This window comes from Ambystoma mexicanum, chromosome 6p (genome assembly GCF_040938575.1).
Source record: "Ambystoma mexicanum isolate Mex_15411 chromosome 6p, UKY_AmexF1_1, whole genome shotgun sequence".
In the NCBI taxonomy this organism is placed as follows: Eukaryota; Metazoa; Chordata; class Amphibia; order Caudata; family Ambystomatidae; genus Ambystoma; species Ambystoma mexicanum.
The window spans coordinates 916,567,150-916,582,401 of record NC_090935.1 but is presented as its reverse complement, the minus strand read 5'-3'; the positions used below and the strand labels follow the sequence as shown (position 1 = coordinate 916,582,401).

The 15,252-nt window shown below is 38.6% G+C and overlaps 1 protein-coding gene and 1 long non-coding RNA gene across 11 annotated transcripts; one reads left to right on the top strand and one right to left on the bottom strand.

Annotated features, from left to right (window-relative positions):
* Positions 1–242: 242 nt before the first annotated feature.
* Positions 243–10,673, bottom strand: LOC138510098 (uncharacterized). 10 transcript variants are annotated; one of them, XR_011280319.1, is made up of 4 exons: positions 9,980–10,673; positions 817–5,715; positions 640–714; positions 243–552 (listed from the first exon to the last, which is right to left on the bottom strand). XR_011280319.1 is itself a non-coding variant. In XM_069625544.1 (4 exons), the coding sequence occupies exon 4, from the start codon at positions 3,683–3,685 to the stop codon at positions 1,589–1,591; it is 2,097 nt and encodes a 698-aa protein (XP_069481645.1). In that variant the 5' UTR covers positions 3,686–5,339; positions 5,427–5,501; positions 5,604–5,715; positions 9,980–10,673; the 3' UTR covers positions 243–1,588. The 10 variants fall into 10 exon arrangements, 7 of the variants coding, with proteins under 7 accessions (XP_069481645.1, XP_069481646.1, XP_069481641.1 ...); XM_069625544.1 differs by having other exon boundaries at positions 243–5,339; positions 5,427–5,501; positions 5,604–5,715; XM_069625545.1 differs by having other exon boundaries at positions 243–5,715; positions 9,980–10,126; positions 10,214–10,288; positions 10,391–10,673.
* Positions 10,674–10,782: 109 nt separating this feature from the next.
* Positions 10,783–11,813, top strand: LOC138510988 (uncharacterized). Its single transcript, XR_011280516.1, has 2 exons — positions 10,783–11,416; positions 11,504–11,813. It is a non-coding gene; the product is annotated as an uncharacterized lncRNA (long non-coding RNA).
* Positions 11,814–15,252: the final 3,439 nt, after the last annotated feature.

Genomic DNA, 15,252 nt, shown 5'->3' with positions numbered 1-15,252 from the left:
GTTTAAGGTTTTTTTACAGGATTTGTTGAAAATTTACGGGGTGCCGGGGAGAATAACAACCTTGACACTGGGTTGTTTTAACCTATGTAAATCCAACAGATTGTCCACAAGATTGTGGAACTCTCCCGTCCCCTGCACACCCTTTATACTGTAGAAACAGTCAATATTTCTATACAATGGTAATATTCAGTTTCTTTCAGAAAAAAGAAGAAATTAATGAGAGAAGCTAATTCATGACACTATTATAATAAAACAGAATGATGGGGACCATCGGTTTTAATTGAATTTTAAATTAATTGTTATAGATATGAATTTCAATTCATTCATCATCCAGTCTTTGTAAACATAATAACATAAATGTGTTCATTTTGAGGTTACATTCAATATTATAATACAAGGGCATACAAGGTACTCATCACACTTTCTATACAATAGGCTTTTCACATGGTATATCCACAGAAAGTAATGATGAATATTTTCTCGACGCGTTTCGGGGTGTCCCCTTCTTCAGGAATTGATAGCCCTCTTCATTGCCGTTAATCTTTGTTTCGTCTATAATGTATGATACAATGATCAAATTTTAGATTCTCACTGATAACTGTCATTTAACTCTTGGGAGAAATTTTTAATAATAATCACCTGGATGTTCAATGTGGAATATCCTAACTGGATTTATTATCAATAGCAATATCAGCCCAATAATGGTTATTCAACCTGTAGATGTGATAAAAAGACAATAGGGAAAGCTCAATTAAAAACGGGATCTTAATTCATGAAGGAAAATCTAGTCATGTAATATCTAAGAAAAAATATTACCTTTCGGTATTTCTGTAAAAAGCTACTACATCCATGGAATGGGTCGCTGTGGTATGTAGAGAGTCCTCAGGTACGGAGGTAGTGCAGTAATGGGCGATTCCTCCACTCGTGTCTGTAAAAACACGTATATATACTATATTAGATACACGAAAACAATGGGGTGGGATCATTCTGTGGAGAGTATTCTGTGAAGGCCTCTAGGCTCATGATATGCAATTGGGGAGCTGTTTACAAAGGATTCTCTTACCTCCTTCCTGAGAAGATGGCCGGTGCTGTAGCTCGAACCGTTCTACACGGTTTTCGCTAAAGATGGCCACTATTTACATTATGACGTCATCACGTCGAAGCGTGACGACGTCACTATGTTTAGAACGTCAGCGTGTGACGGGAAAACAGACGTCATACGGACATATTTTAGAAAACAATGTGTAATTAACCAATAGTATATAGGTGTATATCTATACTGGTGCAGGGAGTTTGAGTCAAATGAAATAAAGGTGAAAAGAGTCGAAAGATAAATGTGAGGAGTGTCTCATGTAACTTCTGGGAAATCTATTGTTTACCACGGACAAAAGTTAATCGAATATTGGACATCCGTGTGTTTACTATTTCAAGAGAAGCATGCTCACATTCTATGGTCTGTAACTTAATACATCCTATGTCAGTAAAAAATCATCCTAAGTGAACTGAACAAATTCAAAAATGTATTTAACAGCAATTGATATTGTATCCACACTGGGTTTCTGATTGGGTCAGGGGAAACAGTATTTAGTTACAAAAATGAGGCTAAACTGTAATCTTCGTTCATCCCATTGGGAGCTAGGCTGTTTAGTCTCTCTATCCAGAAGATTTCCCTCTGGTTCATACGTCTGGCATGATTGCCACCTCTTGGGGCTCTGTTCACAATTTCCAAAATCACAACCTTTAGTTGAGAAATATTATGTTTCTTTATGGAAAAATGTCTTGCTACAGGTGAGTTAACACTGTTGGTACGTATGTTACTTTTGTGTTCATTCCAGCGCTCCTTGGCTTTCCTTTGTGTCTGTCCAACATAGTAAATGCCGCATGGGCAGCTTAAACCATAAATGATTGATTTCGTGTCACAAGTGGCAAAATCCTTTAGTGGGATTTTTTGGCCATTTGATGGGTGTCTTACATAGCTTCCCTTCATTATGTTGTTACAATTGCCACAACTGAGACAGGCAAACGTACCTATTTTCCTCTTGGTGAGGGTTCTTTGATTGTCCACTCTCGGTCTTTCTGCTTTAACTAGGCTATCCCTGAAGTTCCGACCCCTCTTGTAGGCGATTATGGGTGGTTCAGGAAATAGTCTCTTTAGTTGTGGATCCAATTTGATTATACCCCAGTTCTTCTTGATCATCCTTGTTATGTGATGACTCTGTGCTGAATATCTTAAAGCGTAGAGAAATGGGATCTCCTTAGATCTATTTCTTGATATACGGAGGTCTTTCCTCTCCAATGTGAGTGTTTTTTCTTCTGCTTTCTTGATGATAGACTCTGGATAGCCTCTTTCCTTGTATCTTTGTGTCATCAATAGGTTTTCATTCCTCAGGGTGTCAGTTGTTGAGATAATTCTCTTTAGTCTAAGGAATTGACTGTAGGGCAAATTATTCTTTAAATGCGTCGGATGATGGCTCCTGAAGTGTAACGTGTTGTTAACATCGGTGGGTTTGTGATAAATATTGGTGATTATCCCATCTTCCCCAATCTCTAGTTCAACGTCCAAAAAATGTAGTTTAGGGGTTCCAATTTCCATCGTGAATTTGATTCTGTCGTGGCCTGAATTGATGTATTTTAGGAATTCCTCTAGTTCGTGATGTTGTCCTCTCCAAATGACGAAAACATCGTCAATGTATCTTTTCCAGGTGATGATTTTTTTGCTAAATTTTGTTGGTATCAAAATCCATTTCATCTCCAAATGGTACATGAATAGATTAGCATAGGCTGGGGCCATTGCTGACCCCATTGAAGTTCCTGATGCTTGTAAATAGTACTGCGTCCTGTATCTGAAATAGTTGTTAATGAGTATAATTTTGCTTAATTTCATTAGGAAGGTTTTGTTTGCTTCACATTCATTTCTTAGTAGACACCATTCGAGTGCTTCCAAACCGTCTTGATGTGGGATGCATGTATATAGACTCTGTACATCAAACGAAACCAGTAGATCATTTCTGTTAATATCTGTTAAGGTGTCTAGGTGATTGAGAAAATCTGTGGTATCTTTAAGATATGTTGTGGTTGTTTGGACTATGGGTTGTAATGCCTTGTCCACATAAACTGCTAGTGGGTTGAAGATACTATCAGTTCCCGCAACAATCGGTCTGAGGGGGGGTTTTGTCAAGTTCTTATGTATTTTTGGCAGTCCATAGAAGATTGGAGTAATAGGATGTTCATTAATCAAAAACAATTTAGTCTTGTTGGAAATCCATCCTTGGTCCTCAGCTTCCTCAAGCGTAGTTTCAATAATGCTTGATATTTCTCTGACCGGATCTTGTTCAATTTTTATGTACGTGTTCTCATCTGTTAGGAGCTCTAAAATCTTCTCCTCATAGTATGTAGTGTCCATAATAACTATGGCCCCTCCTTTGTCTGCCGGTTTTAGGGTCAGGCTTCTGTCATCCGCAAGGTTCTTGATGATTTCATTCTGCCTTCTCCTGGTATTGTAGTTCCTTGTTCTGGTGAAATTAACCCTTTTGAGATCTTTTATCATCTGTTCTTCAAACATTCTGATGGTTATGTTATTGACTTGAGGGTCGAAATGACTCTTGGGTTTCATTTCTAAGTATTGATGTGGCTCTTGTGTAGTGTTGATTCCCATTTGTGAATCAAAAAAGACTTTGAGTCTCATTTTCCGTGCCAGTCTGTGAAGATTGATTTTTTCTTCCAGCAAATTGGAATTCTGGGTTGGTATAAATGTTAAACCTAGGTTCAATGTGTCCGTTTGGTCTTTGGATAGTGGTTTTGATGAAATATTAACAACTAGTTGTTTGGTTTGTTCCGCGATCTTAGATTTCTTATTGCCTCTTCGCGTAGTCTTTTGTCTAAAAAAACCGAGGGAGTGGTTTGTGCGTTAGAGGTAGTCGCTTCTTGTGATGTATGTATAATCGGTCCACTTTCCGCGTTCTCCCTATTGATAACTTCGTCCCCACTTGTAGGTATTTCGCTACTGGATCCACTTGGTTCTTGTCCCGGTATTGGTGTTTTGTGGTTTTGTGGTCTTCTACCTGGTGCGGTTTTGTTTTGTGCGTAGTATTCTTGCCAGGAGTATACTATATCCTGAAGATAATCCAACGTATCTCTTCTGAATTTTCGGACTTTGCGTTGTTCTATGTCCTTTTTGTAGTTGTCCAATGTTCTGTTCACTTCCTCTATGATGGTTGTTAATTCCTCTTTGTTTTTAAATTTCGACAGTTGTTCTGTCAGGTCTTCGATTTCACTGTCGAGTTTGCTGACAGATTTTGCTAATTCCTCGATTGTCAATAATATAAGATCCAAAGAGCATTTATTTAAGATCTGCTCCCATTTCTTCACAAAATCTGGGTTGTCCTTGCACAGTGTGGGTCTTAAATATACCCTTAGTCCTCTTGGGATTCTTTGTGCTCGGTAGTATTGTGCTAATGTAGTAGCGTGTAGTTTTTGCGATATCTCCCTTCTGATGACCCTCTCCAATTGTGTAATAAGTTTCTCTGGACTAGTCGTTGTTGGTGTGGTTGTTTCGATTTCCTTCAAAAGCCCTAAAATTCGTGTGGCTTCCTCTTCGTTAAATGCCAAAGTTGTGGCGTGTTTTTCTGTAATTGCATTGATCTTTGAAAAAGACATCCCTTAGGGAGGCGGAGGTGATTGTTAGTATTTCTATTGGGTGCTGCTATGGCTGTTGTGTCACTCCCTAAGCATTTTTAGGGGGGCAGAGAGCAAGAATCCAATATTTGTGTTGCCTAGCGCACACCTAGGTTTAAGGTTTTTTTACAGGATTTGTTGAAAATTTACGGGGTGCCGGGGAGAATAACAACCTTGACACTGGGTTGTTTTAACCTATGTAAATCCAACAGATTGTCCACAAGATTGTGGAACTCTCCCGTCCCCTGCACACCCTTTATACTGTAGAAACAGTCAATATTTCTATACAATGGTAATATTCAGTTTCTTTCAGAAAAAAGAAGAAATTAATGAGAGAAGCTAATTCATGACACTATTATAATAAAACAGAATGATGGGGACCATCGGTTTTAATTGAATTTTAAATTAATTGTTATAGATATGAATTTCAATTCATTCATCATCCAGTCTTTGTAAACATAATAACATAAATGTGTTCATTTTGAGGTTACATTCAATATTATAATACAAGGGCATACAAGGTACTCATCACACTTTCTATACAATAGGCTTTTCACATGGTATATCCACAGAAAGTAATGATGAATATTTTCTCGACGCGTTTCGGGGTGTCCCCTTCTTCAGGAATTGATAGCCCTCTTCATTGCCGTTAATCTTTGTTTCGTCTATAATGTATGATACAATGATCAAATTTTAGATTCTCACTGATAACTGTCATTTAACTCTTGGGAGAAATTTTTAATAATAATCACCTGGATGTTCAATGTGGAATATCCTAACTGGATTTATTATCAATAGCAATATCAGCCCAATAATGGTTATTCAACCTGTAGATGTGATAAAAAGACAATAGGGAAAGCTCAATTAAAAACGGGATCTTAATTCATGAAGGAAAATCTAGTCATGTAATATCTAAGAAAAAATATTACCTTTCGGTATTTCTGTAAAAAGCTACTACATCCATGGAATGGGTCGCTGTGGTATGTAGAGAGTCCTCAGGTACGGAGGTAGTGCAGTAATGGGCGATTCCTCCACTCGTGTCTGTAAAAACACGTATATATACTATATTAGATACACGAAAACAATGGGGTGGGATCATTCTGTGGAGAGTATTCTGTGAAGGCCTCTAGGCTCATGATATGCAATTGGGGAGCTGTTTACAAAGGATTCTCTTACCTCCTTCCTGAGAAGATGGCCGGTGCTGTAGCTCGAACCGTTCTACACGGTTTTCGCTAAAGATGGCCACTATTTACATTATGACGTCATCACGTCGAAGCGTGACGACGTCACTATGTTTAGAACGTCAGCGTGTGACGGGAAAACAGACGTCATACGGACATATTTTAGAAAACAATGTGTAATTAACCAATAGTATATAGGTGTATATCTATACTGGTGCAGGGAGTTTGAGTCAAATGAAATAAAGGTGAAAAGAGTCGAAAGATAAATGTGAGGAGTGTCTCATGTAACTTCTGGGAAATCTATTGTTTACCACGGACAAAAGTTAATCGAATATTGGACATCCGTGTGTTTACTATTTCAAGAGAAGCATGCTCACATTCTATGGTCTGTAACTTAATACATCCTATGTCAGTAAAAAATCATCCTAAGTGAACTGAACAAATTCAAAAATGTATTTAACAGCAATTGATATTGTATCCACACTGGGTTTCTGATTGGGTCAGGGGAAACAGTATTTAGTTACAAAAATGAGGCTAAACTGTAATCTTCGTTCATCCCATTGGGAGCTAGGCTGTTTAGTCTCTCTATCCAGAAGATTTCCCTCTGGTTCATACGTCTGGCATGATTGCCACCTCTTGGGGCTCTGTTCACAATTTCCAAAATCACAACCTTTAGTTGAGAAATATTATGTTTCTTTATGGAAAAATGTCTTGCTACAGGTGAGTTAACACTGTTGGTACGTATGTTACTTTTGTGTTCATTCCAGCGCTCCTTGGCTTTCCTTTGTGTCTGTCCAACATAGTAAATGCCGCATGGGCAGCTTAAACCATAAATGATTGATTTCGTGTCACAAGTGGCAAAATCCTTTAGTGGGATTTTTTGGCCATTTGATGGGTGTCTTACATAGCTTCCCTTCATTATGTTGTTACAATTGCCACAACTGAGACAGGCAAACGTACCTATTTTCCTCTTGGTGAGGGTTCTTTGATTGTCCACTCTCGGTCTTTCTGCTTTAACTAGGCTATCCCTGAAGTTCCGACCCCTCTTGTAGGCGATTATGGGTGGTTCAGGAAATAGTCTCTTTAGTTGTGGATCCAATTTGATTATACCCCAGTTCTTCTTGATCATCCTTGTTATGTGATGACTCTGTGCTGAATATCTTAAAGCGTAGAGAAATGGGATCTCCTTAGATCTATTTCTTGATATACAGAGGTCTTTCCTCTCCAATGTGAGTGTTTTTTCTTCTGCTTTCTTGATGATAGACTCTGGATAGCCTCTTTCCTTGTATCTTTGTGTCATCAATAGGTTTTCATTCCTCAGGGTGTCAGTTGTTGAGATAATTCTCTTTAGTCTAAGGAATTGACTGTAGGGCAAATTATTCTTTAAATGCGTCGGATGATGGCTCCTGAAGTGTAACGTGTTGTTAACATCGGTGGGTTTGTGATAAATATTGGTGATTATCCCATCTTCCCCAATCTCTAGTTCAACGTCCAAAAAATGTAGTTTAGGGGTTCCAATTTCCATCGTGAATTTGATTCTGTCGTGGCCTGAATTGATGTATTTTAGGAATTCCTCTAGTTCGTGATGTTGTCCTCTCCAAATGACGAAAACATCGTCAATGTATCTTTTCCAGGTGATGATTTTTTTGCTAAATTTTGTTGGTATCAAAATCCATTTCATCTCCAAATGGTACATGAATAGATTAGCATAGGCTGGGGCCATTGCTGACCCCATTGAAGTTCCTGATGCTTGTAAATAGTACTGCGTCCTGTATCTGAAATAGTTGTTAATGAGTATAATTTTGCTTAATTTCATTAGGAAGGTTTTGTTTGCTTCACATTCATTTCTTAGTAGACACCATTCGAGTGCTTCCAAACCGTCTTGATGTGGGATGCATGTATATAGACTCTGTACATCAAACGAAACCAGTAGATCATTTCTGTTAATATCTGTTAAGGTGTCTAGGTGATTGAGAAAATCTGTGGTATCTTTAAGATATGTTGTGGTTGTTTGGACTATGGGTTGTAATGCCTTGTCCACATAAACTGCTAGTGGGTTGAAGATACTATCAGTTCCCGCAACAATCGGTCTGAGGGGGGGTTTTGTCAAGTTCTTATGTATTTTTGGCAGTCCATAGAAGATTGGAGTAATAGGATGTTCATTAATCAAAAACAATTTAGTCTTGTTGGAAATCCATCCTTGGTCCTCAGCTTCCTCAAGCGTAGTTTCAATAATGCTTGATATTTCTCTGACCGGATCTTGTTCAATTTTTATGTACGTGTTCTCATCTGTTAGGAGCTCTAAAATCTTCTCCTCATAGTATGTAGTGTCCATAATAACTATGGCCCCTCCTTTGTCTGCCGGTTTTAGGGTCAGGCTTCTGTCATCCGCAAGGTTCTTGATGATTTCATTCTGCCTTCTCCTGGTATTGTAGTTCCTTGTTCTGGTGAAATTAACCCTTTTGAGATCTTTTATCATCTGTTCTTCAAACATTCTGATGGTTATGTTATTGACTTGAGGGTCGAAATGACTCTTGGGTTTCATTTCTAAGTATTGATGTGGCTCTTGTGTAGTGTTGATTCCCATTTGTGAATCAAAAAAGACTTTGAGTCTCATTTTCCGTGCCAGTCTGTGAAGATTGATTTTTTCTTCCAGCAAATTGGAATTCTGGGTTGGTATAAATGTTAAACCTAGGTTCAATGTGTCCGTTTGGTCTTTGGATAGTGGTTTTGATGAAATATTAACAACTAGTTGTTTGGTTTGTTCCGCGATCTTAGATTTCTTATTGCCTCTTCGCGTAGTCTTTTGTCTAAAAAAACCGAGGGAGTGGTTTGTGCGTTAGAGGTAGTCGCTTCTTGTGATGTATGTATAATCGGTCCACTTTCCGCGTTCTCCCTATTGATAACTTCGTCCCCACTTGTAGGTATTTCGCTACTGGATCCACTTGGTTCTTGTCCCGGTATTGGTGTTTTGTGGTTTTGTGGTCTTCTACCTGGTGCGGTTTTGTTTTGTGCGTAGTATTCTTGCCAGGAGTATACTATATCCTGAAGATAATCCAACGTATCTCTTCTGAATTTTCGGACTTTGCGTTGTTCTATGTCCTTTTTGTAGTTGTCCAATGTTCTGTTCACTTCCTCTATGATGGTTGTTAATTCCTCTTTGTTTTTAAATTTCGACAGTTGTTCTGTCAGGTCTTCGATTTCACTGTCGAGTTTGCTGACAGATTTTGCTAATTCCTCGATTGTCAATAATATAAGATCCAAAGAGCATTTATTTAAGATCTGCTCCCATTTCTTCACAAAATCTGGGTTGTCCTTGCACAGTGTGGGTCTTAAATATACCCTTAGTCCTCTTGGGATTCTTTGTGCTCGGTAGTATTGTGCTAATGTAGTAGCGTGTAGTTTTTGCGATATCTCCCTTCTGATGACCCTCTCCAATTGTGTAATAAGTTTCTCTGGACTAGTCGTTGTTGGTGTGGTTGTTTCGATTTCCTTCAAAAGCCCTAAAATTCGTGTGGCTTCCTCTTCGTTAAATGCCAAAGTTGTGGCGTGTTTTTCTGTAATTGCATTGATCTTTGAAAAAGACATCCCTTAGGGAGGCGGAGGTGATTGTTAGTATTTCTATTGGGTGCTGCTATGGCTGTTGTGTCACTCCCTAAGCATTTTTAGGGGGGCAGAGAGCAAGAATCCAATATTTGTGTTGCCTAGCGCACACCTAGGTTTAAGGTTTTTTTACAGGATTTGTTGAAAATTTACGGGGTGCCGGGGAGAATAACAACCTTGACACTGGGTTGTTTTAACCTATGTAAATCCAACAGATTGTCCACAAGATTGTGGAACTCTCCCGTCCCCTGCACACCCTTTATACTGTAGAAACAGTCAATATTTCTATACAATGGTAATATTCAGTTTCTTTCAGAAAAAAGAAGAAATTAATGAGAGAAGCTAATTCATGACACTATTATAATAAAACAGAATGATGGGGACCATCGGTTTTAATTGAATTTTAAATTAATTGTTATAGATATGAATTTCAATTCATTCATCATCCAGTCTTTGTAAACATAATAACATAAATGTGTTCATTTTGAGGTTACATTCAATATTATAATACAAGGGCATACAAGGTACTCATCACACTTTCTATACAATAGGCTTTTCACATGGTATATCCACAGAAAGTAATGATGAATATTTTCTCGACGCGTTTCGGGGTGTCCCCTTCTTCAGGAATTGATAGCCCTCTTCATTGCCGTTAATCTTTGTTTCGTCTATAATGTATGATACAATGATCAAATTTTAGATTCTCACTGATAACTGTCATTTAACTCTTGGGAGAAATTTTTAATAATAATCACCTGGATGTTCAATGTGGAATATCCTAACTGGATTTATTATCAATAGCAATATCAGCCCAATAATGGTTATTCAACCTGTAGATGTGATAAAAAGACAATAGGGAAAGCTCAATTAAAAACGGGATCTTAATTCATGAAGGAAAATCTAGTCATGTAATATCTAAGAAAAAATATTACCTTTCGGTATTTCTGTAAAAAGCTACTACATCCATGGAATGGGTCGCTGTGGTATGTAGAGAGTCCTCAGGTACGGAGGTAGTGCAGTAATGGGCGATTCCTCCACTCGTGTCTGTAAAAACACGTATATATACTATATTAGATACACGAAAACAATGGGGTGGGATCATTCTGTGGAGAGTATTCTGTGAAGGCCTCTAGGCTCATGATATGCAATTGGGGAGCTGTTTACAAAGGATTCTCTTACCTCCTTCCTGAGAAGATGGCCGGTGCTGTAGCTCGAACCGTTCTACACGGTTTTCGCTAAAGATGGCCACTATTTACATTATGACGTCATCACGTCGAAGCGTGAGAAATTTCATTTTGACTCAAACTCCCTGCACCAGTATAGATATACACCTATATACTATTGGTTAATTACACATTGTTTTCTAAAATATGTCCGTATGACGTCTGTTTTCCCGTCACACGCTGACGTTCTAAACATAGTGACGTCGTCACGCTTCGACGTGATGACGTCATAATGTAAATAGTGGCCATCTTTAGCGAAAACCGTGTAGAACGGTTCGAGCTACAGCACCGGCCATCTTCTCAGGAAGGAGGTAAGAGAATCCTTTGTAAACAGCTCCCCAATTGCATATCATGAGCCTAGAGGCCTTCACAGAATACTCTCCACAGAATGATCCCACCCCATTGTTTTCGTGTATCTAATATAGTATATATACGTGTTTTTACAGACACGAGTGGAGGAATCGCCCATTACTGCACTACCTCCGTACCTGAGGACTCTCTACATACCACAGCGACCCATTCCATGGATGTAGTAGCTTTTTACAGAAATACCGAAAGGTAATATTTTTTCTTAGATATTACATGACTAGATTTTCCTTCATGAATTAAGATCCCGTTTTTAATTGAGCTTTCCCTATTGTCTTTTTATCACATCTACAGGTTGAATAACCATTATTGGGCTGATATTGCTATTGATAATAAATCCAGTTAGGATATTCCACATTGAACATCCAGGTGATTATTATTAAAAATTTCTCCCAAGAGTTAAATGACAGTTATCAGTGAGAATCTAAAATTTGATCATTGTATCATACATTATAGACGAAACAAAGATTAACGGCAATGAAGAGGGCTATCAATTCCTGAAGAAGGGGACACCCCGAAACGCGTCGAGAAAATATTCATCATTACTTTCTGTGGATATACCATGTGAAAAGCCTATTGTATAGAAAGTGTGATGAGTACCTTGTATGCCCTTGTATTATAATATTGAATGTAACCTCAAAATGAACACATTTATGTTATTATGTTTACAAAGACTGGATGATGAATGAATTGAAATTCATATCTATAACAATTAATTTAAAATTCAATTAAAACCGATGGTCCCCATCATTCTGTTTTATTATAATAGTGTCATGAATTAGCTTCTCTCATTAATTTCTTCTTTTTTCTGAAAGAAACTGAATATTACCATTGTATAGAAATATTGACTGTTTCTACAGTATAAAGGGTGTGCAGGGGACGGGAGAGTTCCACAATCTTGTGGACAATCTGTTGGATTTACAAAGATTTTTGCTTAGGCGTCCATCAGCGCTATTGGCCTGTAGTTCGCCGGTTCAGTCATTGCGCCCTTTTTATAGATTGGAATGACATTGGCCAAACACCATGAATCGGGAATATGTCCCAAGGAAAAAATAGCGTAAAATTTAATTTTAAACAGTCTTGCCCACAATTCCGGATTCAATTTGATCAAGCAAGGCGGGATGCCATCATGCCCTGGGGCCCTAGATCCTTTGGATTTCATGATGACCATGTGAATGTCTTCGATGGTCCATGGGCAACCACCGATAGTGGGACTAAATACAAGAATGTCTTCAAAAGCGCTAAATAAAGCTGGCTTGGCAAACTTGGCACTTATATGACTGGTCCAGGTAGCCGCAGAGATTGCTACTTCTTGAATCAACTCTGAGTTACCACTCAAGATACGAATAGTAGCCCAAACCTGTCTGGTATTTTTCTTTAATAATAGCGCAATAAGATTTTGATTATCTGTATTAATTAGTTCATGCTTCAAAATGTTTATTTGTCTTTTGTAGGTCCTGACAATTTGCGCTTTGCACTGATGGAATTCATTATTGGCGAGATTTCGATAATCAAGTTGTCTAATCAATTGACGTTTTTCTCTCCTTAAATCGACTATTTTTAGATTAAACTGATGTAAATGAGTGGTAGAACCACAAACGACCTTTTGTGAGGTGATTGTTGACATATGTATAGCTATTCTTATGGAATTCTGGATCTCGGCCGCAACACACACGGTGCCACCTGAGGAGCAGCTAGCTATAATCAAGGCATCGTTTTGAATCTTCGTCATAACTTCATTGCAGATTTTCGAGGTCCACTTGACCGAAAGATTGGCTCGATCAAATTCGATCGCAGCTAACATAGGAGCTACACCAAAACTACTGATATTTAGTCAAAGTTTGGAATTGAGAGCTAAATGATCGCTCCATAACAATTTACCAATCACAGTTGGATCAATTAGTTTAACCAGCCCTGTGGAAGCAAAAATGTAATCAATACATGACGATAAGGTACCTCTTGCCCAGGTATAAGCATAGGTTCCTCTTTTAAAGGGAACAATTTGACTATCCCATGTCATAAAGAACTCACTCCACTTTATACCATTCACATGAGACTTTTTTTGTAAATCGTGGTTACCATGTTTACCGTCTTTATCTACCACAACACATGTAGAATTAAAATCACCACCAATTATTACATTCCGAGTTGACCTATGGAACAATGCCTGTTCAAAAATGCAGTTCAAATGATTAGTAATCATTTCCAAGGAAACTCTGACCTCATTCCAGTATAGATTAACTATCAAGAGATCCTGACACACAAAATATTTACAAGAAATTTCAACCACTAATAAAGATTCATCGGCCCATACAATGGAGGGTTCTAATTTCAAATGTTTGTCAATTAAGATAGCTAGGCCTCCTGCAGGTCGGCCTAGATCTCCTCTTTCAGCAGGCTGGTGATACACATCAAAACCGTCCAACTCAAAATCACCCATTATCATGGTTTCTTGTATCAAACAAATCCCAGGTCGAGCCTTGCAACCAAATGACACATTCCATGACCTCAAGTTAGTACTTCCACATGAATTCCATGAGAATATGTTAATCCTCATATTGTCATCCTATTTTTTGCCCATTGCAGTCAGAGGCGCTGGTGGATTCAAGGCCCCCATCCCCATCATCCCAGATAATGAGGCGGCCAGATTCATGAATTGTTTTAATACTTCCTCATTGATCAAGGGTTGCATACCTGCAGGGTCAGAAGTTTGTGAAGATTCTGGCAAAGTCGCAATAAAAATTTCTGCGTGTTCATCGGTATTAAATAGACAGGGAAATAAGCCCAACAATTCCAGATCCTCCCGTTGCGCCCAAATCAATCTTATGATGATATGAGACTGATAGCCACAAATCATTCGGGTAGGATTATTGTGCGACAAGCGAACCCAGTCAATATCATTGCTTCTTATAGTGCGTAATGCTGGGATCGCCTGAAACGCTTGCAACATTGCAGAGCGATTTAGGCTGATTATTACAGAAGTAGGTTGCTTGGTTTCCCAACCCATAATAGAAGGCATGTCGGAAGTAAGAGACATTACCTCATTCTTGGATGTGGGCTCGTAGGAGTTTGAAAAAATATCATCAGGTCGGGTCTGTGCTTCTTAGTTGGATCTGTCTCTAATGGTATTCACATTTTTCTTAGCCTCGGCCAAACCAAACTCTTCAACTATAACCCCAACATCAGAGCGCTGTTTAATTGGCACTTCTTTAATGACATTATTGGTTAACCCTGTCTGATTGACTGAGTCCTTGATCAGTGCACAATTCAAACCTGATTGACCATTTGTGGTTACCTTCTTGGGTGTACCTTCTATAGGTTTATTCACAACTGTTTTTTAACAGATTTGTTAGACGCTGCCACCTTGATTTTATTGTAAGCTTTCTTCCTATATAATGCGGGAAAGAACTTTAGTAAGTCTGTTTGTTTTTGTTGAGGAACATAAGTATCTTCTCCGCATTTATCAACCCCCTGCCCTTTAGCAACAGATTTATTCCCCTGCGGGTTACTCATATCAGCCGGACTCTGGATTGCCTCAATATTCAGTAAAGCCCTAGACTCCTGATTCAATTGCAGTAAATCAATCTTCTCTTCTTCAAGCGAGGAGTTCTTGTTGACAACTTTTAAGGAATCTAAAATACCTTTAGGTGGAATTTGTATGTTCCTTAATTTTATGTTTTTTGCTTGATTGATCTTACCTTTGGTAGCTCTCAATAACAGTTTTTTTGTTTTCTTGAAAGAACTGGTTCATAAACCTGTTCCTCTACAATATTCTCTTCCGCAGTTGCAAACTGCTGATGAGAAATCTGTGCATCGTCTTCCAAATCAATTAGATTGGTCAATGCCGAAGGACTATCTGGGGCCTCCTTGTTTGTTAGATCAAGCGTAGATGGCAATGAGACAGCCGTGGGATTCACACTAAGCATCTGTGTCCCCACTAGTTGTGTACCTGAATTGACCTTGATAGTGCTTGATAGTATCTGTTGGATGGCCACTGCATTGGCTGCTACCATCTCAGCTAACTGTTTCATTGCCAGTACAGCTGTGTCATCTTTTTTAACGGGCTCAGATGCAGCAACAGCTGCAAAGGTAGTTGTGGCGTTAGGCCCCAATCTTGAATCAGCAGGAGTTTGGGAAGCTCTGTTACAGATTTGAGGACTCCCCCTTTGTTTGCCACTGGACAGGGCAGCTACTGCATCACACGC